The following is a 17,629-nucleotide window of genomic DNA, read 5'->3' as shown; positions in this document are numbered from 1 at the left end:
GTAACAAGGTACATGGTATGCTAAAGGTGTCTATTTGTGAGAACTTCGTTGGCGGCTTCGAGAACGGGATCCATCGTAACGCTGGCAAAACGGTGGTGCAAAACGTAAACGAAGCGACGGTAGCGACGGCCGCAATAGCCGATAGATGCCTTCAATGTGCGGCCGGCGGTAGCTTTCTTTTCGTCTGCTGCTAGGCCGCACTGCTGGCCGCCAGAAATCACGGAGTCTGCGTTACGTCATGTCACGTCATGTTTCACGTCGCTTAGTCCTGTGTCATCATAAGAGAATCCCAAGTTTGAATCAGAGCGCGGGAAAAACTATTTCAACTTCGAATCGAAATTTCTTAGAAATAAATGCATCTTTCGCTGTCGGCCAAGTGGCAACAAAGCCATGAAATGCCGAACTATCGGATTTTGCTATAAAAAATATTGTAGCGTGCAACGCCAAAAAGAACACCTGCGCAGAGACGAAAAGCCTGCGGCGGTCACCCAGTGGTTCGAGCGCGCGCGCCATACCGTAGCCAGGCACGCTTCCGTGACATGTGCTGATGTTGCTCACGCCAGGCGTTGGGGTAATGGGACCGTAGCCTGTCGTGCGACGTACAACGGATGCGTACGTGGGTCTGTCATCCGACCGGGACGGCGCTTCGGGGACAGGAGGTGCCTGCGCAGCCTGTCGCACCTCGTCCCTGACGACTTCAGTCAGCGCTGCCAGCGGCACAGGTGCAACCTGGGGCAGATGGATCCGTTGCAGTTCCTCCCGGACAACTGAGCGAATTAGTTCGCGCAAGGTGTCTGCACTGCCGCCGAGACACGACGAAAAGCCTTCGGGCACCATGCAGTTGATGTCCCGGTTGTACTGGCGGGCCCGTTGTTGCAGCGTCGTCTCCATCGTGGTCGCATCGGTTAGAAATTCCGCCACCGTGCGGGGTGGGCTGCGCACGAGGCCCGCGAACAGCTCCTGCTTAACCCCACGCATGAGATGGCGCAGCTTCTTCTCCTCTGTCATGTTGGGGTCGGCACGCTTGAAAAGACGGGCCATGTCTTCGGTGTACATGCGCACGCTTTCGTTCGTGCGCTGATTTCGGGAGTGCAGCGCAGCTTCGGCCTTCTCCCGGCGGTCAGCGTTGGGGAACGTAGCCAGGAGACTCCGGCAGAACGTCTCCCAGGTGGGACGTGTAGCCTCGTGGTTTTCAAACCACGTCCGAGCAGACTCTTCCAGGGCAAAGTAGACGTTATTCAGCTTGCGCTCGTCGCACCAGCCATTGTAGCGTGCGACCCGCTCGAAGGTCTCCAGCCAGTCCTCAGCGTCTTCGAACACGTCACCGTGAAAAGATGGCGGTGTTCGCGGTGGGTGGCAAAGGATCAGCGCCAGGGGCCTGGTGTCAGCGGCCATGGCAGTTGGACTCGACGGTAGAGGCTGGATCGGCGGCGGGGTCCTGGTGTCAGTGGCCATGTCAGTTGGACTCGGCGGTTGAGGCTGCGTCGTCCTTGTTGGCGGGGGAAGGGGCCCAAATTCAGGCGACTCTCCGCGGAGACGGCGGCTGGGTCGCTGGTGAACCACTGTGAGGTCCGTAGTGACGCTGTACGGAGTTTGCAGGTCGGGAAGCGTACCCAGCACCTCCACCAAACTGTAGCGTGCAACGCCAAAAAGAACACCCGCACAGAGACGAAAAGCCTGCGGCGGTCACCCAGTGGTTCGAGCGCGCGCGAGAGCCAACTAACTTCTTCCTCTTCTAGCGCATGCACTACTTCTGTCTCTTCTTCGAATGCATGTATCAATATTAATAGAGCTCTCCTCACTGTCCCTTTATGTATCGGAATTGGTAAAGGGAAAAAACCTGTCACTGTCTGCTTTGACATGCAGTTTCGGCCTATGGCCCAGGATAGAGAGTGCATGTTAGAGAATGTAAGACAACACACCAGATTGTAGGCGATAATAGACGAGTCAGTTCGCAAGTACAGCCTTTGTAAAAAATATTCGGCCCAAGGAGTTATCTTCTGGCCCATGCAATGTGGCTTGTTTTGCAGCACTGGAGTTCGCAATCTCTTGTAGGTGAGAACTCTCGTCCTTGTCTTTGTGAGGCCTAGGATCTGCATAAGGGCTACAGGAGTCCCACTGCACAGCTTAGAAATGAACCCGTTGGGCTGTATATTTCAGACAGAGGTTATACAGTCGTGCCCCGTAATGTAGACGACTCGAGTTATGGTCAGTTTTTCTAGGGACCAAACTTCTTCATTGTAATAAGGGAGTAATTACTCATTGACATCCACCCGAGCGCAGCCATACGGCTACAAAGGAAAGCTATACAGCTTTCTCAGAAACTTCGTAGTTAAAGAAAAATTCGTCCTGGTCCGGGGTTCGAACCCAGGACCACCGCTTCACCGGAGCAGTCGCTCTACCAATTGAGCTAACCGGGACAGCAAGCTTATGGTAGGGTGAGAGCGAACTGATCAATAACTCGAAGTGGGAACAGGTTTTGGTCAAATGTTTAGGGGAATCCCCCAAGGTGGAGTAGGTTTGTAATAAGGGAGTAATTACTCATTGACATCCACCCAAGCGCAGCCATACGGCTACAAAGGAAAGCTATACAGCTTTCTCAGAAACTTCGCAGTTAAAGAAAAATTCGTCCTGGTCCGGGGTTCGAACCCGGGACCACCGCTTCACCGGAGCAGTCGCTCTACCAATTGAGCTAACCGGGACGGCAAGCTTAGGGTAGGGCGAGAGCGAATTGATCAATAACTCGAAGTGGGAATAGGTTTTGGTCAAATGTTTAGGGGAATCCCCCAAGGTGGAGTAGATTTGTGATAAGGGAGTAATTACTCATTGGCATCCACCCGAGCGCAGCCATACGGCTACAAAGGAAAGCTATACAGCTTTCTCAGAAACTTTGCAGTTAAAGAAAATGTATTTATGCCTCAGTAACGTGGAAGAACACTGTCTGGACAATGGACAGGATGACAATGCACAGAGTGTATTGGGGCCCACGCGTTTTTGTTGCATTAATATGGACAATGATAAGAACGAAACCTCGACTACCCTAACCAGATCTTTCCTCTTTTGCGTTCTGAGTGCAGGACAAATGTTTAACGCAGTGGAAAAGCGCAACTATTTGAGTGACTTTTTTTTTTCATGGTTTCATGCTTTAGTTTCAAGGTGCCCTCATGCACCTTGGCATTTGCAGTATTGCATGAATGGTTGTAAAGAAAACTCTCTTTGCAACTTGTGCTGCATTGAAAGCTGCATTCAGCAGATGTCTGCGGACTGAGTACCGTATTTTCCGGTGTATAAGACGCGGCTTTTTTTTCAGAGATCTCGCTGGTGCGTCCTATACAAGGGTGCGTCTTATACGCTAATTTTTCACGTTTTCTTTTTTGCGAGTTCAGAAGTTACTCAGGTTGATGTTCAAGCTTTTTTCATCGAAAAATATCACTACCAGTGACGCGGTTGTAACGCGGTTAATACTTCAATACAGGGACCGCCATGTGCAGCTTTTCTTAGGTGAACTTTATCATGAAACAGCTGGGATGACGACTTCCGGGATCACAAACACGCAACCGTTTCGGAGGCCCCAAGCAAAAGTAATGTGAAATGCCAAAAGATGAAGACAATTGCGCTTCTCGCCATTGTCAAGACAAGCCGGTGTTCTTTTTTAGCCACCCTTTGCAACTTTGCTCCGTGTACTTAGTACGAAGAGAATGTTTCAGCTGCGTTGCCGCTAGAAATGGGTGAACTTTTTGATAGCGTATACGAAGATGAAGACTTCATAGGTTTTAAGTAGAAATAAAATGTTGTTACGGACATAATGCAGAGCACTTTTGTTTTTTCTTTTTTCTAAAACGTGGGCGGATATAGCGTGAGTGTTGCCATTTTCGATCACTTAGCGTTGCTTAAGAATTTGTCACAGGTACAGTGAATTTCGCGATGGTCGCGCAAGCGTGTTTAATTCTCACTAGCCTAACCGGTTAAATTGGGGTGCGTCTTATACACGGGTGCGTCTTATATACCAACTTTTTTCAATGACAGCCTGCATATATGGCGGGTGCGTCTTATGCTCCGGAAAATACGGTATGTATACATACTACTAGGTCGTGAAATGTGAGCAGTCGTAGTAGGAGATAATAATAGGCTCTCAAAACTGCACCACACTGTTTCAAAGACAATGGCAACAGGATAATGGACTTTAAGCTCCCAAGATTTTGTCTAAGTGCCACTGAAGTTCCCAGCACTCTAAGGAGACCTACTGGACCATAATTTTTTTTTCCTGGGATGCATTCCCTTCACGATTTGTTGTTACAGATGACTCGCTTTATGGACAGTTTTACGTGAGAACCGAAGGGTCGATATTAACGAGGCACAACTGTATACATAAAAGCTGAAACCCGACAATTAACCATGCCAATCAGTGCTCATAGGTTCATTTCAATTTCTTGAGTATCGTGTTCTGGCCTTGGTAGATGATATTTTATAGTGAGCAGCGTCTTATAGTGAGCAGATACCTTTATGCTTTCTAGTAGCAACTCGCCTTGTACATACTGCTTATTGACTTATGCAGTCTATGCTGCCATTTGCTTATCAGTGGAGGCCTGTTTTACTCTTGAGTTATAAACCAGGTTGCTGTCTGGGAACAAACCATACTTTTTGTATTCTGTCTGTCTGTCGTAAAGTACCCTGCAATTGCTTGGCAGCTGTATGGAAATTATTTTGCAGTTGGAAAAAAGGTTTAGTAGCTCTCTGCAATATTCCTGAGCCAGTATATCCTGAGTTAGGGAAAACTGATACTGCCGTCAGCAGATGCATCCGAACAAATTTCTGGATCTAGCCAACATTCTTGTTGACAGTGACGGATCTAGCCAACATTCTTGTTGACAGTGACTTGCAATGTGCACACTGTATTCGCTGGCAATTTCTGCTGTGAACTTGAAAACAGGCTCAACAATGCTTGGGGCTAAGTTCATAAATGAAAGCATTATTAACGGGCACTAAAGGCTGTACAAAGTCCAGCTGTATTGAGACATTAAATGTCCAAAGGTAACCAATATGTCAATTTTACGAAGAGCAGAGCTTGAACAAGTCTAAAAGCGATGCAGAAGCAAACAGTATATAGTCTCACCCCTCCGACATTCTAGTAGCTGTGCCTGGTCAAGTGGTTCATCGTTTTCTCATGATGATTCATCGATTCATCAATTCTCATGAGCGATGATTGGCTCATCGTTTTCTCAAGCAACGCTATTTTGATGGGCAAGTATCATTGAAATAATGAGGGAAGCAGTGCAGAAACTTGGGGGGCCTTCTTAGCTGCATTCTTGAAGTAAAAAAGCAATAACTTTTAGGCGGTGTCTACACTGCTGCGGCGTCTACAAGTGAGTGTCTGTTTTTCTTCAGGAATGTCAACGAATGGACATCTCTCTTTGTAAAGGCAACCGAGCCTGCAGTGTATCAGCTATCTACGCACGGTGTGCACAAGCGGTTAACGCGAAAATAGAGATTTTGAGCTCGCACGCTGATTGTCCATCTGTGTGTGTCCCATTGCAGGACCTGGAGTGGCTTCCCCCAATGGCAGTCTTGCTAGCCAATCAAGCCAGTCTTCAGTCAATCCAGCTGGGCCTGTGCCACAAGCGGCCCCTTCTGCCGTTCTTCCGCAGCAGCCGGTGCCAGGGGTGGTGGCAGCCTCGCCCTCCCCGCAGCAGCCGCCACCGCAGGCTGGTGGAGCCCCCAACACCATTGCACAGCCACCGTCCAGCACAGCACAGGGGGCTGCCACCAACCAGGCCGGCTACTTTGGCTCTGTCCTGGACAGCAGCCAGTCTCTGAGTAAGCATTGCGATTGGCGCTTACTGGAACTCCCTTCCACAGCGTGTTTGAGTATGGATATACGTTGCTGCATCCACCATACTTAGTCACATTGCAGGTGCACTCGCAGGATGACGGCACCCAATGTTATGGTTGTTAAAGCACTTCTTGAAGCGAAAAGCTTCCCTAGGCTCGTCAACACCGGGTCTGGCGTGCGCCGTGATCAATTTTAGCCACAGCTGCGCATGCGCCAAACCGAGCGACGTCACGCGGAGCGCAGGTGGCTGCTGCTGCCGCCGCTGCCGTCGTCACCGCCGTCCCAAGAGGAGAAGGTTCTTTCGCGAGACGGCCATAGAAGAGGCGGCCATCCTCGCCACTGTTTGACCTTTCGCCGCAGCCGTGCACATTTCAAAGGAGGGGTATATAAGGCGCGCTTGCGCATAGAACAGGCGCAGACACTCGCCATGGAAGGAGAAGAAGCAACAGTCGGACGGCGCAGAAACACCGATCCAGAAGTGGTAGCTTGGGAGTAGGCTGAAAAGCAACGAGAGCTTTTCGCTTATCCAGGCTTAACCTTAGCTAAGCCACAGCCAATTTTTTCTTTCGCGTCTCATGATACACACACCTTCATTTTTGTCCTGTGAACATTCACGCGGAGACTGCACTGCCAGGAAGCATTCGGCGTTGACGAGGTGTGCATTGACTCATGTTGATGTAAATTCAGCAGTGCACACACGGGCTGAAACCACGCTATTCTTGCGGAGATGCACCAGAAATGTGTCTTCTCCGAGTCATCAGGGACGTTTCACGACTCATGGTGTTACCCTGCTATGGTGTGTTCTGCTCAATCTCCACTAGAGCCACTGTTGCATGGAGGCTTTGTCAGGTGCCTCACACTGGTAGCAGTAGGCTACCTGTGCAGGCACCATTCTGAGCTGTTAGTTGTGGTTTAGATTTTTATGTCAGTGGTGAGCGTCATCTTTATTAACAGTTTCTACTGTTTCAAAATTTTGCTTATACCGTATAAACGCGTGTAAGGGCCGCAATTTTTTTTTCCAAATTCGGGGGCGAATTTTCGGGGTGCGGCCCATACATGCGATGTACGCAAAAAAAATTTTTTTTGAAAGTAAAAACACACCAATTAGGGAATGAGCGGCATTTATTATACGTCCAATCGTCACTCGCGGAGTATTTCGACTCTTGAGCTGGTGCTGTGCTCTGGTGCACGCTCATCCCAAAAAGCCGCGCAGCACGTCCGCTGTCAATGTGCAGCCGTTGTTCCGCACTTCCATCACATGGCAGGGTAGCTCTTCTTCCAGTTCTGGAAACTCGCACGGCTTGCCTTGGAAAGCGCGCTTTTTGCAGTTTGTTTCTCAATGCACCCTTTTGGTTGCACGATCATCGGACGCGCTTCTCGGCCACGTCGAATTCCCTGTCCGCCGCACGCTTGCCATGTTCGAGAGCTAACTCCCAGCCGTGTAGCTGATAAGGTGGTTGCCAATCGTGCTAAATCTAAATTACTCGGCGGCAGCACGCGAAACCCACAACCGCCACAACTACGGCACACGCGCTTACATGCCATAAAGGCTGGAGCTGGCGATACTGATGCCGATGTAGATAGCGAAAAGTCGCGGCAGGGGAAAAAAAAAAGATGATGATGATGACTGCGGCCTTGGGCGCCATCCATGGACGGTTTTTGGAAGCTCTTGTGCGCGTGCTTTGCCCTCCGCGATCAAGCCCTCGGCGATCGAGCGCACCGTTGTTCGCAGCCGGAGCCGATCGCGGAGGCCACGGCGCGTGCATTTAGAAGGCTATTACCACCTGGGTCATGGAAAGTTCAGGTGCGGCCCTTACACGGATTTATTTTTTTTTTTAAATATTTCCTTCGGGAAAGCGGGGTGCGGCCCATACACGAGTGCGGCCCTTACACGCGTTTATACGGTATATCTTGCCGCGTAATGAATGTTTCCACTGAATTTTCGAGTGAAAAAAAAAAATAATTAGTTTGTGAGTAATTGTGTTATGTGGCCGTCCATCAAGGTAGTTGAAGCACACCGGCTTAAAGTAGAAACCGCTAGATGCTGTCACTAATTGTTACTGATTTCACAGTTAACTGAAGCTGCTGGTGTGTTTAGACACTAATTTAAGAACCTAACAAGCACATGAATAAAGAATGAAGTGCTTCACAAAAGGCGTATGGTAAGCACTTTAGCCCGTATTTGCCGAAACTTCAGGGATTTGAAAAAAATTTAAATATTTTTCGATATAAAATGTTTTTTCCACTTCATAATTCAGAATCGCCTTTCTATTAGTGGAAATATTTTTCTCGACACTGACTTTTGAGCTGTCCTGCAGTGTAGGATACTAGGCAGAGTTGCTACTTGTTACGTTGGTAAACCTTCAGACATTTGACACTGACATTAAAATCAAATTTCTTGTCATGTGCGGTGGTTTCCTTATGGCAGTGTGAAAAAATAATTTTTTTTCTTGCAGAATTACAATGTGATCGATGGGAGTCAAAATTAAAAAATGGCATCCAGTGATGATTGGCAGAAAAATTTAAAAAATAGCATCCAGTGATGACTGGTGGATCTTCCTGTACACACACAAAACTGACCGTACTTAACACAACCCTTGCACACGAAAAGTTTAGAGCCTCTTGAACCTACGCTAGTGGGCGCAGGCTTTTACACATTAAACTTTTAGTGTTACTGTGCAAAAAAATCATGTGCTACATGTAGGCTGCCAGGCATATATGTATTGGTTAAAATCGAGTCAAAAATTGAGTTCGTTCAGGTGGCTGTTTCAAACATAGCCACCAGTGGGGCTTGTGAGACCCAGGTTGCTCTTACTGAGCAACTTCTCGGGGGCAATCATCACTTTAACTGCCACCTGCCATGGTGGGCAGGTTGTGATGATGTCACAAGGTCACATGACCAAGGTGGCATGGACCACCTGCTTTTCTGGACACACCAGCGAGGCCTGGATTGCCACTGAAAGGGACTCTTAACGCTATTGTGTTAATAGTTACTGAGTCTTTGCTCTTCTAATAAGCGCCTCCTGCTTGCATTGCTACTGCAACCGAGCTTGAGAGCACAGTTTGCGCTTCACACAACAGTTACAACACCTTTTGTTCTCTTATATCCTTCTCCTCTTTCTTTCTTCTTTAAAAACAAGGGACACATATGACCATTCGTCAAGTTGTCAGAACTTCTTTGCTTTCTCAAAATGCGATAGGTATAAGATCCATGACTTTTGTTTGGTGTTTTACTACTCCAGCTATTAAAGGTCTGCACATCACGCAAGAAGGTGCACCTTAGACAGTGAATGTGCATGAGTGCTTCAGCTACAAGGATGTTTTGAAGTCCACACAGCAAGGTGCACTTCATGCAGTGAATGAGCATGAGTGCTTCAGCTGCAGGGATGTTTTGAAGTCGCTTTCACTATTAAACAGGGGTTCGTGTTGTATGAACCTCTAATTCCAGTCTTGGTGGTAATAGGGAGTTATAACTGGTGCGCAAAGTTTGCAGTGATTTGGAAAGAATGGAAAAAAATACAGCTATTTGAAAAAGTGTTATCTTACAGCGTAATTATTCTTTTGGAATCCTATTCTGTTGTGTACTTCTGACCCAGGTGAAGTTATATGCCACTGCAAGTCAAGCTGCCGCAGAGGCTCTTGCTCTCATTCGTGGTGAATCAAAACTGTATACCTTGAGCTAGTTCGTCACGGGCAATAGGCTGTGATACTGTTTGTTTACTGAATGCGGCAAAAGCCTGCTGTTTGTTTTTCATGGGGCCACGGAAATGTGTTAGCTGGAAAACGTAGTACTATAGCCAAACACAGCATACACAAATATTGTTCATCATCACCTGTCGCTTCTTTTATGCGAAGCATACTACTTTAGCTACCACTTCAGCCCTTCACCGTGGTTATGCGCCTCCAAATCACGTGATACATGACGTCACACCACGTGACACGATGACGTCATGACAGTAGAGAAACGGGGGCCCACCTCGCGCCGTCGCTGTGGTTGTGCGCCTCCAAATCACGTGATACATGACGTCACACCACGTGACACGATGACGTCACGACAGTGGAGAAACGGGGGCCCACCTCGCGCCGTTGCTGTGGTTGTGTGCCTCCAAATTACGCGACACGATGATGCTTCGCATTCTCCAGGCTTAACCAAGTTAAGCCTCAGCCATTTTTTAACATTTCTTCGAGGTGTAATGTGCTTCTGTAGAATTTTCAAGACTTTTGTGGCTCTCGTGATCATTCTTCATGCACCAAACAACCGAAACGCCGTGCGATAGCTGTTCATATGCCTGACGAGCTGGCGAAGTTGTGGAACGCATATGCTTATGTGCTGAATTGCACATTTTAAGCTGCAGGCGACATCAAAAAAAGTAAATAGAAACAGAAGCCTCAGACGTCTTGTAAAGATCTGCCTGCATAATTTTAGTTTTGCACTTTCGCATGTTTGCTCAGGCATCGCAGCAGCAATGGAACTGCACCAACACCTGCAACAAAATTTGCATCGCCTGTAAGTGTTTGGGGCGTTGGAAATGGATACATTGCGTTGGAAGCTACTGAACATAATGGTGGTCATGCGCGGATAGACTGTTGAGGCCCACTTTGACTGAAGTGCTATTAACATAGCCTCCCAAAATTCCGGCATGCGGTAAAGCACTATTGCGAAGTGACATAGCATGCAGGAAAGCTGTCACAATTGAGATGTAAGAGCAGAGTTTGTATTGAATGGGTTTCTATGGGAGCTAGAGTGGGAGTGGCTCACATAAACATAACAGCTGGGTAAATGCAGTACACGGGAATGTAACAGTGGGGTTCCCCTGTATTTGAGCTTTAGCAAGCTGTAAAAAGCCATTATTGCGAGTATGAGGCAAGAGGCTGTGTACTGCTCTAAAATGCGACGCTCTGAAATTTTTGAGGTTTTTGAAGTTGCAGCACAGTGAAATGGTCTTGTTATTAGCAGTGCATATATCGGGCTATTCATGTTCGATCAAAACCTGATTTTACTTGAGCTTTGAACTTTGGGCATGTTCTTTAAATATTGGGTTGAACCTGGCTTGTACACAAGAAAGCACCTTTAAAAATGCGTAGCTTGGAGGTGAAAAATTTTGAACATGACGCTTAAAAACTAGCAAGCATCTTTAAAGGAGTATGAGCTGTGAATTTTTGGTTATAGACCTTCTTTAATGCTTGTTTTTTGTTTGTCCATTGTGTGGCTTACTACCTCAGGACAAGTTTGAAAGCTGATGGTAAACTTGTTACTCATTACTCATGTTAATGATACTATACTGTAATGCTGCTTTACATTGCAAATGGTAGCCGTTATATCGAACGAATTTTCTCATACAAACAATGTTAAGCAGATCTAGCGCAGATGCAGAAATGCAGTAAATAATGATGGTACTCCACTGATTAAATAATTGTGCATAATGTAATAAATTATAAAAAAAAATATCTGATTTGGTGAGTAATTCCTTGCTGCAGCCTGCTTTTTATGTGTTGTTTATGACTTTTAAAAATATCCAGTCCGTTATCTCCCGGAACAGTATTGACGCAAATATTTATTTTAATGGCTTGAAAATATCCAAATCATAAAACAGTTTCTTGAAAGATACAACTTGCACCTAATCTTGAGCTAAAAAATGGGGACTGCTTACTGCCCGTGAATTTCGATCCAAAATTTTATAAACGGAAATCAAAGGCCCATGCAAAACAATCTGCATAAATTTGAAATGCAAGCATCTCTCGCATGAGCTGTTGGTTTGTACTCACCACCAGTGTCGTTCAGTGCGGCGCTTCGGCTCTCTGTCGTAGTGGTAATGTTGAAACACCCGTTCTGCAGCTGAAGATGATCGAGCACTTGTTGTGTGCTGTGTATTATCCTTGTAGCAGTGCGCTTGTGAGAAAAGAATGAACTGTGGATGTAAACTGTGCTTGTGAAGCGCACAGTGCTTCAGTTGAATAACGACTAGAAGCAATTTTCATGCGAAAAATTGATGGTGCAGCATGCTGTATTTTTCTGCTTACAGAATGTTCTAATTTCAGAGCAGATGCTCAGAATGCTTACTGAGCTCTGCAAAACCTGGTTGGAGTACCTTAGTTATGCTAAAAACTAGGGGAGGTGGCAGTGGAGAGGGACTTTGCTGTGTAGCAGTGTAATTAAAACACAATTTACTGAACCAGCAATCAATCAATCAATCAATCAATCAATCAATCAATCAATCAATCAATCAATCAATCTTATCAATCAATCTTATCAATAAATCAATATAATCAATCAATCTTATCAATCAATCTTATTTTCACCAAAATAAAATATACATGGCGAAAAAGGGGGGTAGGAGAAAAAGCTGTGCAATAGCAGCTTGACAAAGCTGCAACCACCCTGGCAACAATGACAGCACTGGAACAGTTTAATTTCTGTTCATTTCACAAGGAAAAGAAAAAAATCACAATGAAAAAGAAAGTGTGAGTGTCCAGTCCTCTCAACAATGCCACTCAGGGTCCCTGTGTCACGTGCTGTGGGCTTATGGGCTACTGAAGCTGCTGAGCTTTGGTTGATGAGGAGCATTCGCAAATGCATTCTGGTACCATGTGCCTCTGGGTAACAACTCTCATGGACCATGTGTCCTTTAGCTGTAATAAATTTGCTTAATGACTAAGCACTTATGGTGTGTATGGTGCCATAAGCGATCAGTGAATGTGACGAGTTCTCTGTGTGGAATTCGTCAATCAAGTGTGGGTGGCGCGAGCACGAAGGGGAACTAGCATGAGACACACGGATATGGGTGCCCCTTTCCGACGCCTGATGCATCGGGGTGCTGGGTGCATGGTGTGTACGTGTAGCAGGTGTCCATGGTGTCACTGCTGAAGAGCAACAGGTGTGCTACGATGCAATCACAATTAAGAGCAACAGTCAGAGGTCCCAAAAATAGGCCCCCTTACAAATACATTTATGTCAGCTCCCCCAATTTGTGATGATCATTGTTGCAGAAAATCTACACAGCTTCAGTGAGCTTGACAAAGCTACAATGTACTCCCCCTTTTTTTTTTTTCATTTCATGGCTTTGTGTGTTAGCAAAGTTCATGATTTTGAAAATGGTTATTGTGCCATTCGTATTTCAAATATTCGGTTCAAAATTATTAATTACTATTTGCTTAGAATTTGCTTCGAACCAAAAGCCACTATTCGCACACCCCTGATCAGTATGTATGAACTACCCTTTGTAGTTTACTGTGTGTTCATTTAGAGTTAATTCAGAATTTCTTTCAGGCGTAGCTTCTAGAAGCAAACATTAAGATCCTTTGTGGGTGGCCATAAACTGCAGTGTCTCATTCTCTTTAGTGTCTTTGGGGGTCAGAAATCTTACGCCTTTCATGTAAAGCTTCAGTACTCAGATTCGTCAGGTAGCTCTGCAGCCATAGGGGCTTGCAGACTGAACAGTGCTGTGCTTCACCAAAAAGCCTGCACGAGACTTGGCGGATATGCTGGTGCATAAGTCCGTCTGCAGTTCTGGATTTGGTCTCAATACTGCACTTCCCATCACTCAATGGCACCTCTCTGCCATTCAAACTTACAAAGGGATGGGTGATGGCTTGTGCATCTGCGGTGAAGTCGTTTCTAGCGAGGAGCCAAACGAGATGCAAGTGGAGCCATTGGGTTCGGAGATATACCGTGACAACTGAGTTGCGTGAATGTGGGCATTGATTCTTGTCGGGTACTTCCTCGACAGGTGTCGTGCGTTGAATTTTTGTCAATTTCTCCAATCTTGTTTGTTTCTGGTGCTGCATTGTGATGTGTTAACATGCCATGTGTTAAACGATGTGTTTTCAAACTACTTGTGGTCTGTGCAAGCCATCTCACCTCATTTCATCCTTTTTTTCAAGTTCTTGCATATAACTGGACGCGATAGAATGTGTGGCTTTCTAGCATTGCTAATCCACTAGTGCGACAGTGGTACTCCCTCACATTCTCTTTTTATTTCCTGCCATAGCTTCTGTCTGTCTGTTGAGAGCTGTGCCATTTTGTGTTGACTTGAGGGTGCACTTAAGATGAATCTGAACTCGTCTTTTTACCACGGGAACTCAACCTACACGTTCCGAGCATCCTTAGAAACTTCGAACTATTGCCCTGTGCGGCCGATTTCCCTAATTTAAATCGGATTAAGCATCCTGGCTCCCACTTTTTTTTTTTAACTCATTGCAGACGGTAGGTGCAGTCAACCAACCTTTCAGCCAGTCCCGTGGCAGCTTGCCGCTCTGCCATCGGCAGAGTGATACGTAGCGATCGGCGAAAGGAAAGAATCCACACGTATTTTTATTTCCATAGGCCTAATTTGTGGCTATGTAGTCTCTGACTGGATATATTTACTCTTGGAAACCTAAAAAACAAAATAAAAGTGAAAGTGAAGCCGCCACGCGACTGCCTGAAAGGCACTCCACGCGTTAGTTGACTCCTCGTTACCATCAATGGTGAGTTTAAAAAAGGCGGGAGCCGGGACGTTTAATCCGATTTAAGTTAGGGAAATTGGCTGCACAAGACAATAATTCGAAGTTTCTAAGAATGCTCGGAACGTGTATATCGACTTTCCGTGGTAAAAAGGCTAGTTCAGCTTCCTCTTTAGTGCACCTTGAAGCCTTGAGAGTCACTGAAACATTTTTATTGACTCCTGCTTCCAATTGTGATTGAATCCGTATTCAATTGAAGCTTCAAGCATGCTTAACATGCAGTGCTGCTGCTTGTTCCCCGTGAATCCTGATACTACTCCAGTTAGCCTGCTCCATACCAGGTGGTGCTGTGTGCAGCTATGGTCGTAAAAATTGCAGCGGGGTTAGAGCTGACAAATGAGCTTGTATTGAGGCGAAAGTAAACAACAATCCTATTGATTAAAATATTGCAGTCTTATATTTGTATTGTGCTCATACAAGTAGTTTGGCCATTTATTATTTCACATTTGATTACTTCCTGAACATGAGAGGCACCAGTAGCAACAACAGTGTAATCTAACTTGAAAATTATGACTGTTTCAGGAAGTAAGCCCGTTGTGCTCTAAGCGGTGTGGGCGGGGCGCTATTATTTTTCATTCCTTTTACTCGCCCACCCTAATTTCTTGTTTCGAGAAGTGGCTTAGTATTGAGCAGGATTGAGCTTGATCACATTTTGAGAGTAACCATGCAGCTATGCCAAATCTACTGTATATTGCCGATTATAAGTCAACTCCAATTATAGGTCGACTCCCCAACTCGCGCCCCCTTTGGGCAAAAAAAAGTTAGACTTCGAATTTAGGTCGACGCTGCCACACCCTGCGGTCCTAGCTTGCCCAAAAAGTTATTCAGAAGGCCGAGTCATAAAGAAGCATTTATTTGCTCACGTGACATCTCTGACTCGTCGTCGCTTGTGAGGACACAGTCGCGATTATCATCTTATGAGCCACTGCTGCCGCTGGTCGTCGGAAGCGGTGCCGAGATGCCGCACGTGGATAACGTCGCAGAGACCATGTCTGTTGGTAGTCCATACCAGGCATCGTTGACCCATTGCACCACTTCGCCTAGAGAAGCTCGCTTCAGCCGCCCTGTTGGTGTCTTTGGGTTTTCTTGCTAGAGCGACTCGTTGTAGAATGCACCGATGCGGTCTTTGAATGGCTTGTTGAGCACCACATTCAATGGCTGAAGAATAGGTGGCAATCCGCCTGGAATGATAACCAGGTCGCATCCCGCGTCCACTACCGCTTTTATCACACGGTCGGTTATGTGACCGCGGAAGGAGGACCGGACGCCTGCACCGAGGACCATTTCATCATCAAAAAATTCCTTCTCATTCACCCGCACTATGGCTTTTGGCGGGAACTTTTCCTTCGTCGGGATCATTTTCCCCTTGAACAGAAGGAATGGCGGTAACTTGCGCCCATCTGTCGTACAGCATAACATGGTCGTGAAACGGTTGTGCGTGTTGCCCGTTGCCCACGGTTTGTCGATAACAAGTTGCTCTCGTATTAAAACAAACCTGTGGTGCATATCTCAATTAAATTCGTTTTTTTAAGAAGATCTACTTTCGCACTGTGTCTGACAACTATTATGGAATTACGAGCGCACGGAGCGTGATATTATCTGCGACTCGGTCGAAATTACTTTTGACCCCACATATAGGCCGACTTTAAGACTCCGCATATACGTCGACTCTGATTATAAGTCGAGCAACCAACCTTGGAAGGACATTTAAAAAAAAAAAAACGTCGACTTATGCGTGGCAGTATACGGTGCATTGAGTGCGATCCTAATTGACCCGATCGAGTTGATCAGGAAAGTGCTCGTAGGATATTCGATAGTTTGGGGCCACCTGAAGAGATTGAAAAATAATAAGCCCCTGGCTGCATTACTGACCACAGCAAGCATGCCCATGACATTTTTTGGGTTGACTGTAAAATAAATAGGAAAAAGTGTCCTGCCCACACCATGCCCGTATGATATTGGTATTAGTATATCAGTTGCCATTCTTTGGGGCTTTTGTTGCTTCACTAAAAATGAAATCCTACCATTGGCTGACTTTTTCAAAAGAAAAATTTAAAAAGAGAGCTTCCTTTTGGTGTTGGTGTAAGGTCTGGTGGAAGGAGCAGCGACTGCAGTGTTTTGTCCATGTGCATTTTTTGTGCTTTAGCCGTGTGTGATTTACTGTGTGTTTGTGTCCTTGTGTGGTCAGCAGCATAGTTAGTGTGTGTGTGTCTGTGTGTCTCTTCTTTTCCCTGACAGTCCAAGCACCTGCGAGCTCCACGAGCATAGATACGTTTAGTTCTCGTGATGCACCGTCCACGTCTTCAGGTACGTCCGCACGATGTAGTGTGTTATTGTCATTGTCCTTCTGTCTCGTGCGGCATGTTTGCTGTCGCATTTTTTTTTTGCATGCTTTTTTGCTGTTTTCAACATGCTTCACGTTTTCCTTCATTCACTTGAAGTGGTCCATGCTGTTCCAACATTCCAATGTTTCCAACATTCCAACGTTTGCTTTCTCATTACTGCATTATTGATGTTAGTATCCACTTACATAAAACGGATTTCTATAAGAAATGAAATGAACATTGTTGGTATTCTTTGTTGCTTTCCTTGTTTTATGAGTAGACCTGTTGTCATTTGTAATATGCAGTAAGTAGAGGTATATGAATTTGAAAATTTTGAATAACAAATGGCAGCCCGGTTGGTTTGGTGGAACAAATTGAAGACTTAATTCAGTTTAACATATTCATTTAGCATTATTCTTGTTCCTTTGAATGGTCTTCAAGTACTGGGTTGTAATGCAGCACCAAAGTACCATTCTCCGAAGCCACCATGGTGGCTCAGTGGTTATGGCGCTTGGCTGCTGACCCAAAAAACATGGGTTTGATCCCCGCCGTGGTGGTCAGATGTCGATGGAGGCGAAAAGCTTGAGGCCCGTGTACAGTGCATTGTCAGTGCACCTTAACAGCTTAAAGAGCCCAAGGTGGTTGAAATTTCCGGAGCCCTTCACTACGGCGTCCCTATAGCCTGAGTCGCTTTGGGACGTTAGAGTCCCATAAACCAAACCAAGGTACCATTCTCCAACAAACAGGTGAAAAATAGCACCATCTTGTTGCTTCGCGTTGTGTTTGTGGGGGGGTTTCCAAAGCTTGACCCGAGCCGCCGCTGTGGCTCAGCGGTTACGGCACTCGGCTGCTGACCCGAAAGACGCGGGTTCGATCCCGGCCGCGGCGGCTAGAATTTCTTTGGAGGAGAAATTCTAGAGGCCCGTGTACTGTGCGATGCCAGTGCACGTTAAAGAACCCCAGGTGGTCGAAA

At 46.2% G+C, this 17,629-nt stretch overlaps 1 protein-coding gene across 4 annotated transcripts in view; it reads left to right on the top strand.

Moving 5' to 3' along the window:
- The window catches only part of Med (Smad/Smad4 homolog Medea), a 56,987-nt gene that overhangs the window by 10,281 nt on the left and 29,077 nt on the right, over positions 1-17,629 (top strand). For 2 of the 4 annotated variants that reach the window (XM_089548045.1, XM_089548047.1), the window contains exons 5-6: positions 5,536-5,814; positions 16,571-16,639. In XM_089548045.1, coding sequence (XP_089404171.1) covers positions 5,536-5,814; positions 16,571-16,639 — 348 coding nt within the window. The remainder of the gene's footprint in view (positions 1-5,535; positions 5,815-16,570; positions 16,640-17,629) is intronic. The other 2 variants (XM_089548046.1, XM_089548048.1) reach the window with 1 other exon arrangement.

This window comes from Amblyomma mixtum, chromosome 6, assembly GCF_055824585.1.
Source record: "Amblyomma mixtum isolate Tamu chromosome 6, ASM5582458v1, whole genome shotgun sequence".
NCBI classification, from domain to species: domain Eukaryota; kingdom Metazoa; phylum Arthropoda; class Arachnida; order Ixodida; family Ixodidae; genus Amblyomma; species Amblyomma mixtum.
Note: the sequence above shows the minus strand (reverse complement) of the source record. Positions and strands in the feature narration are given on the sequence as shown.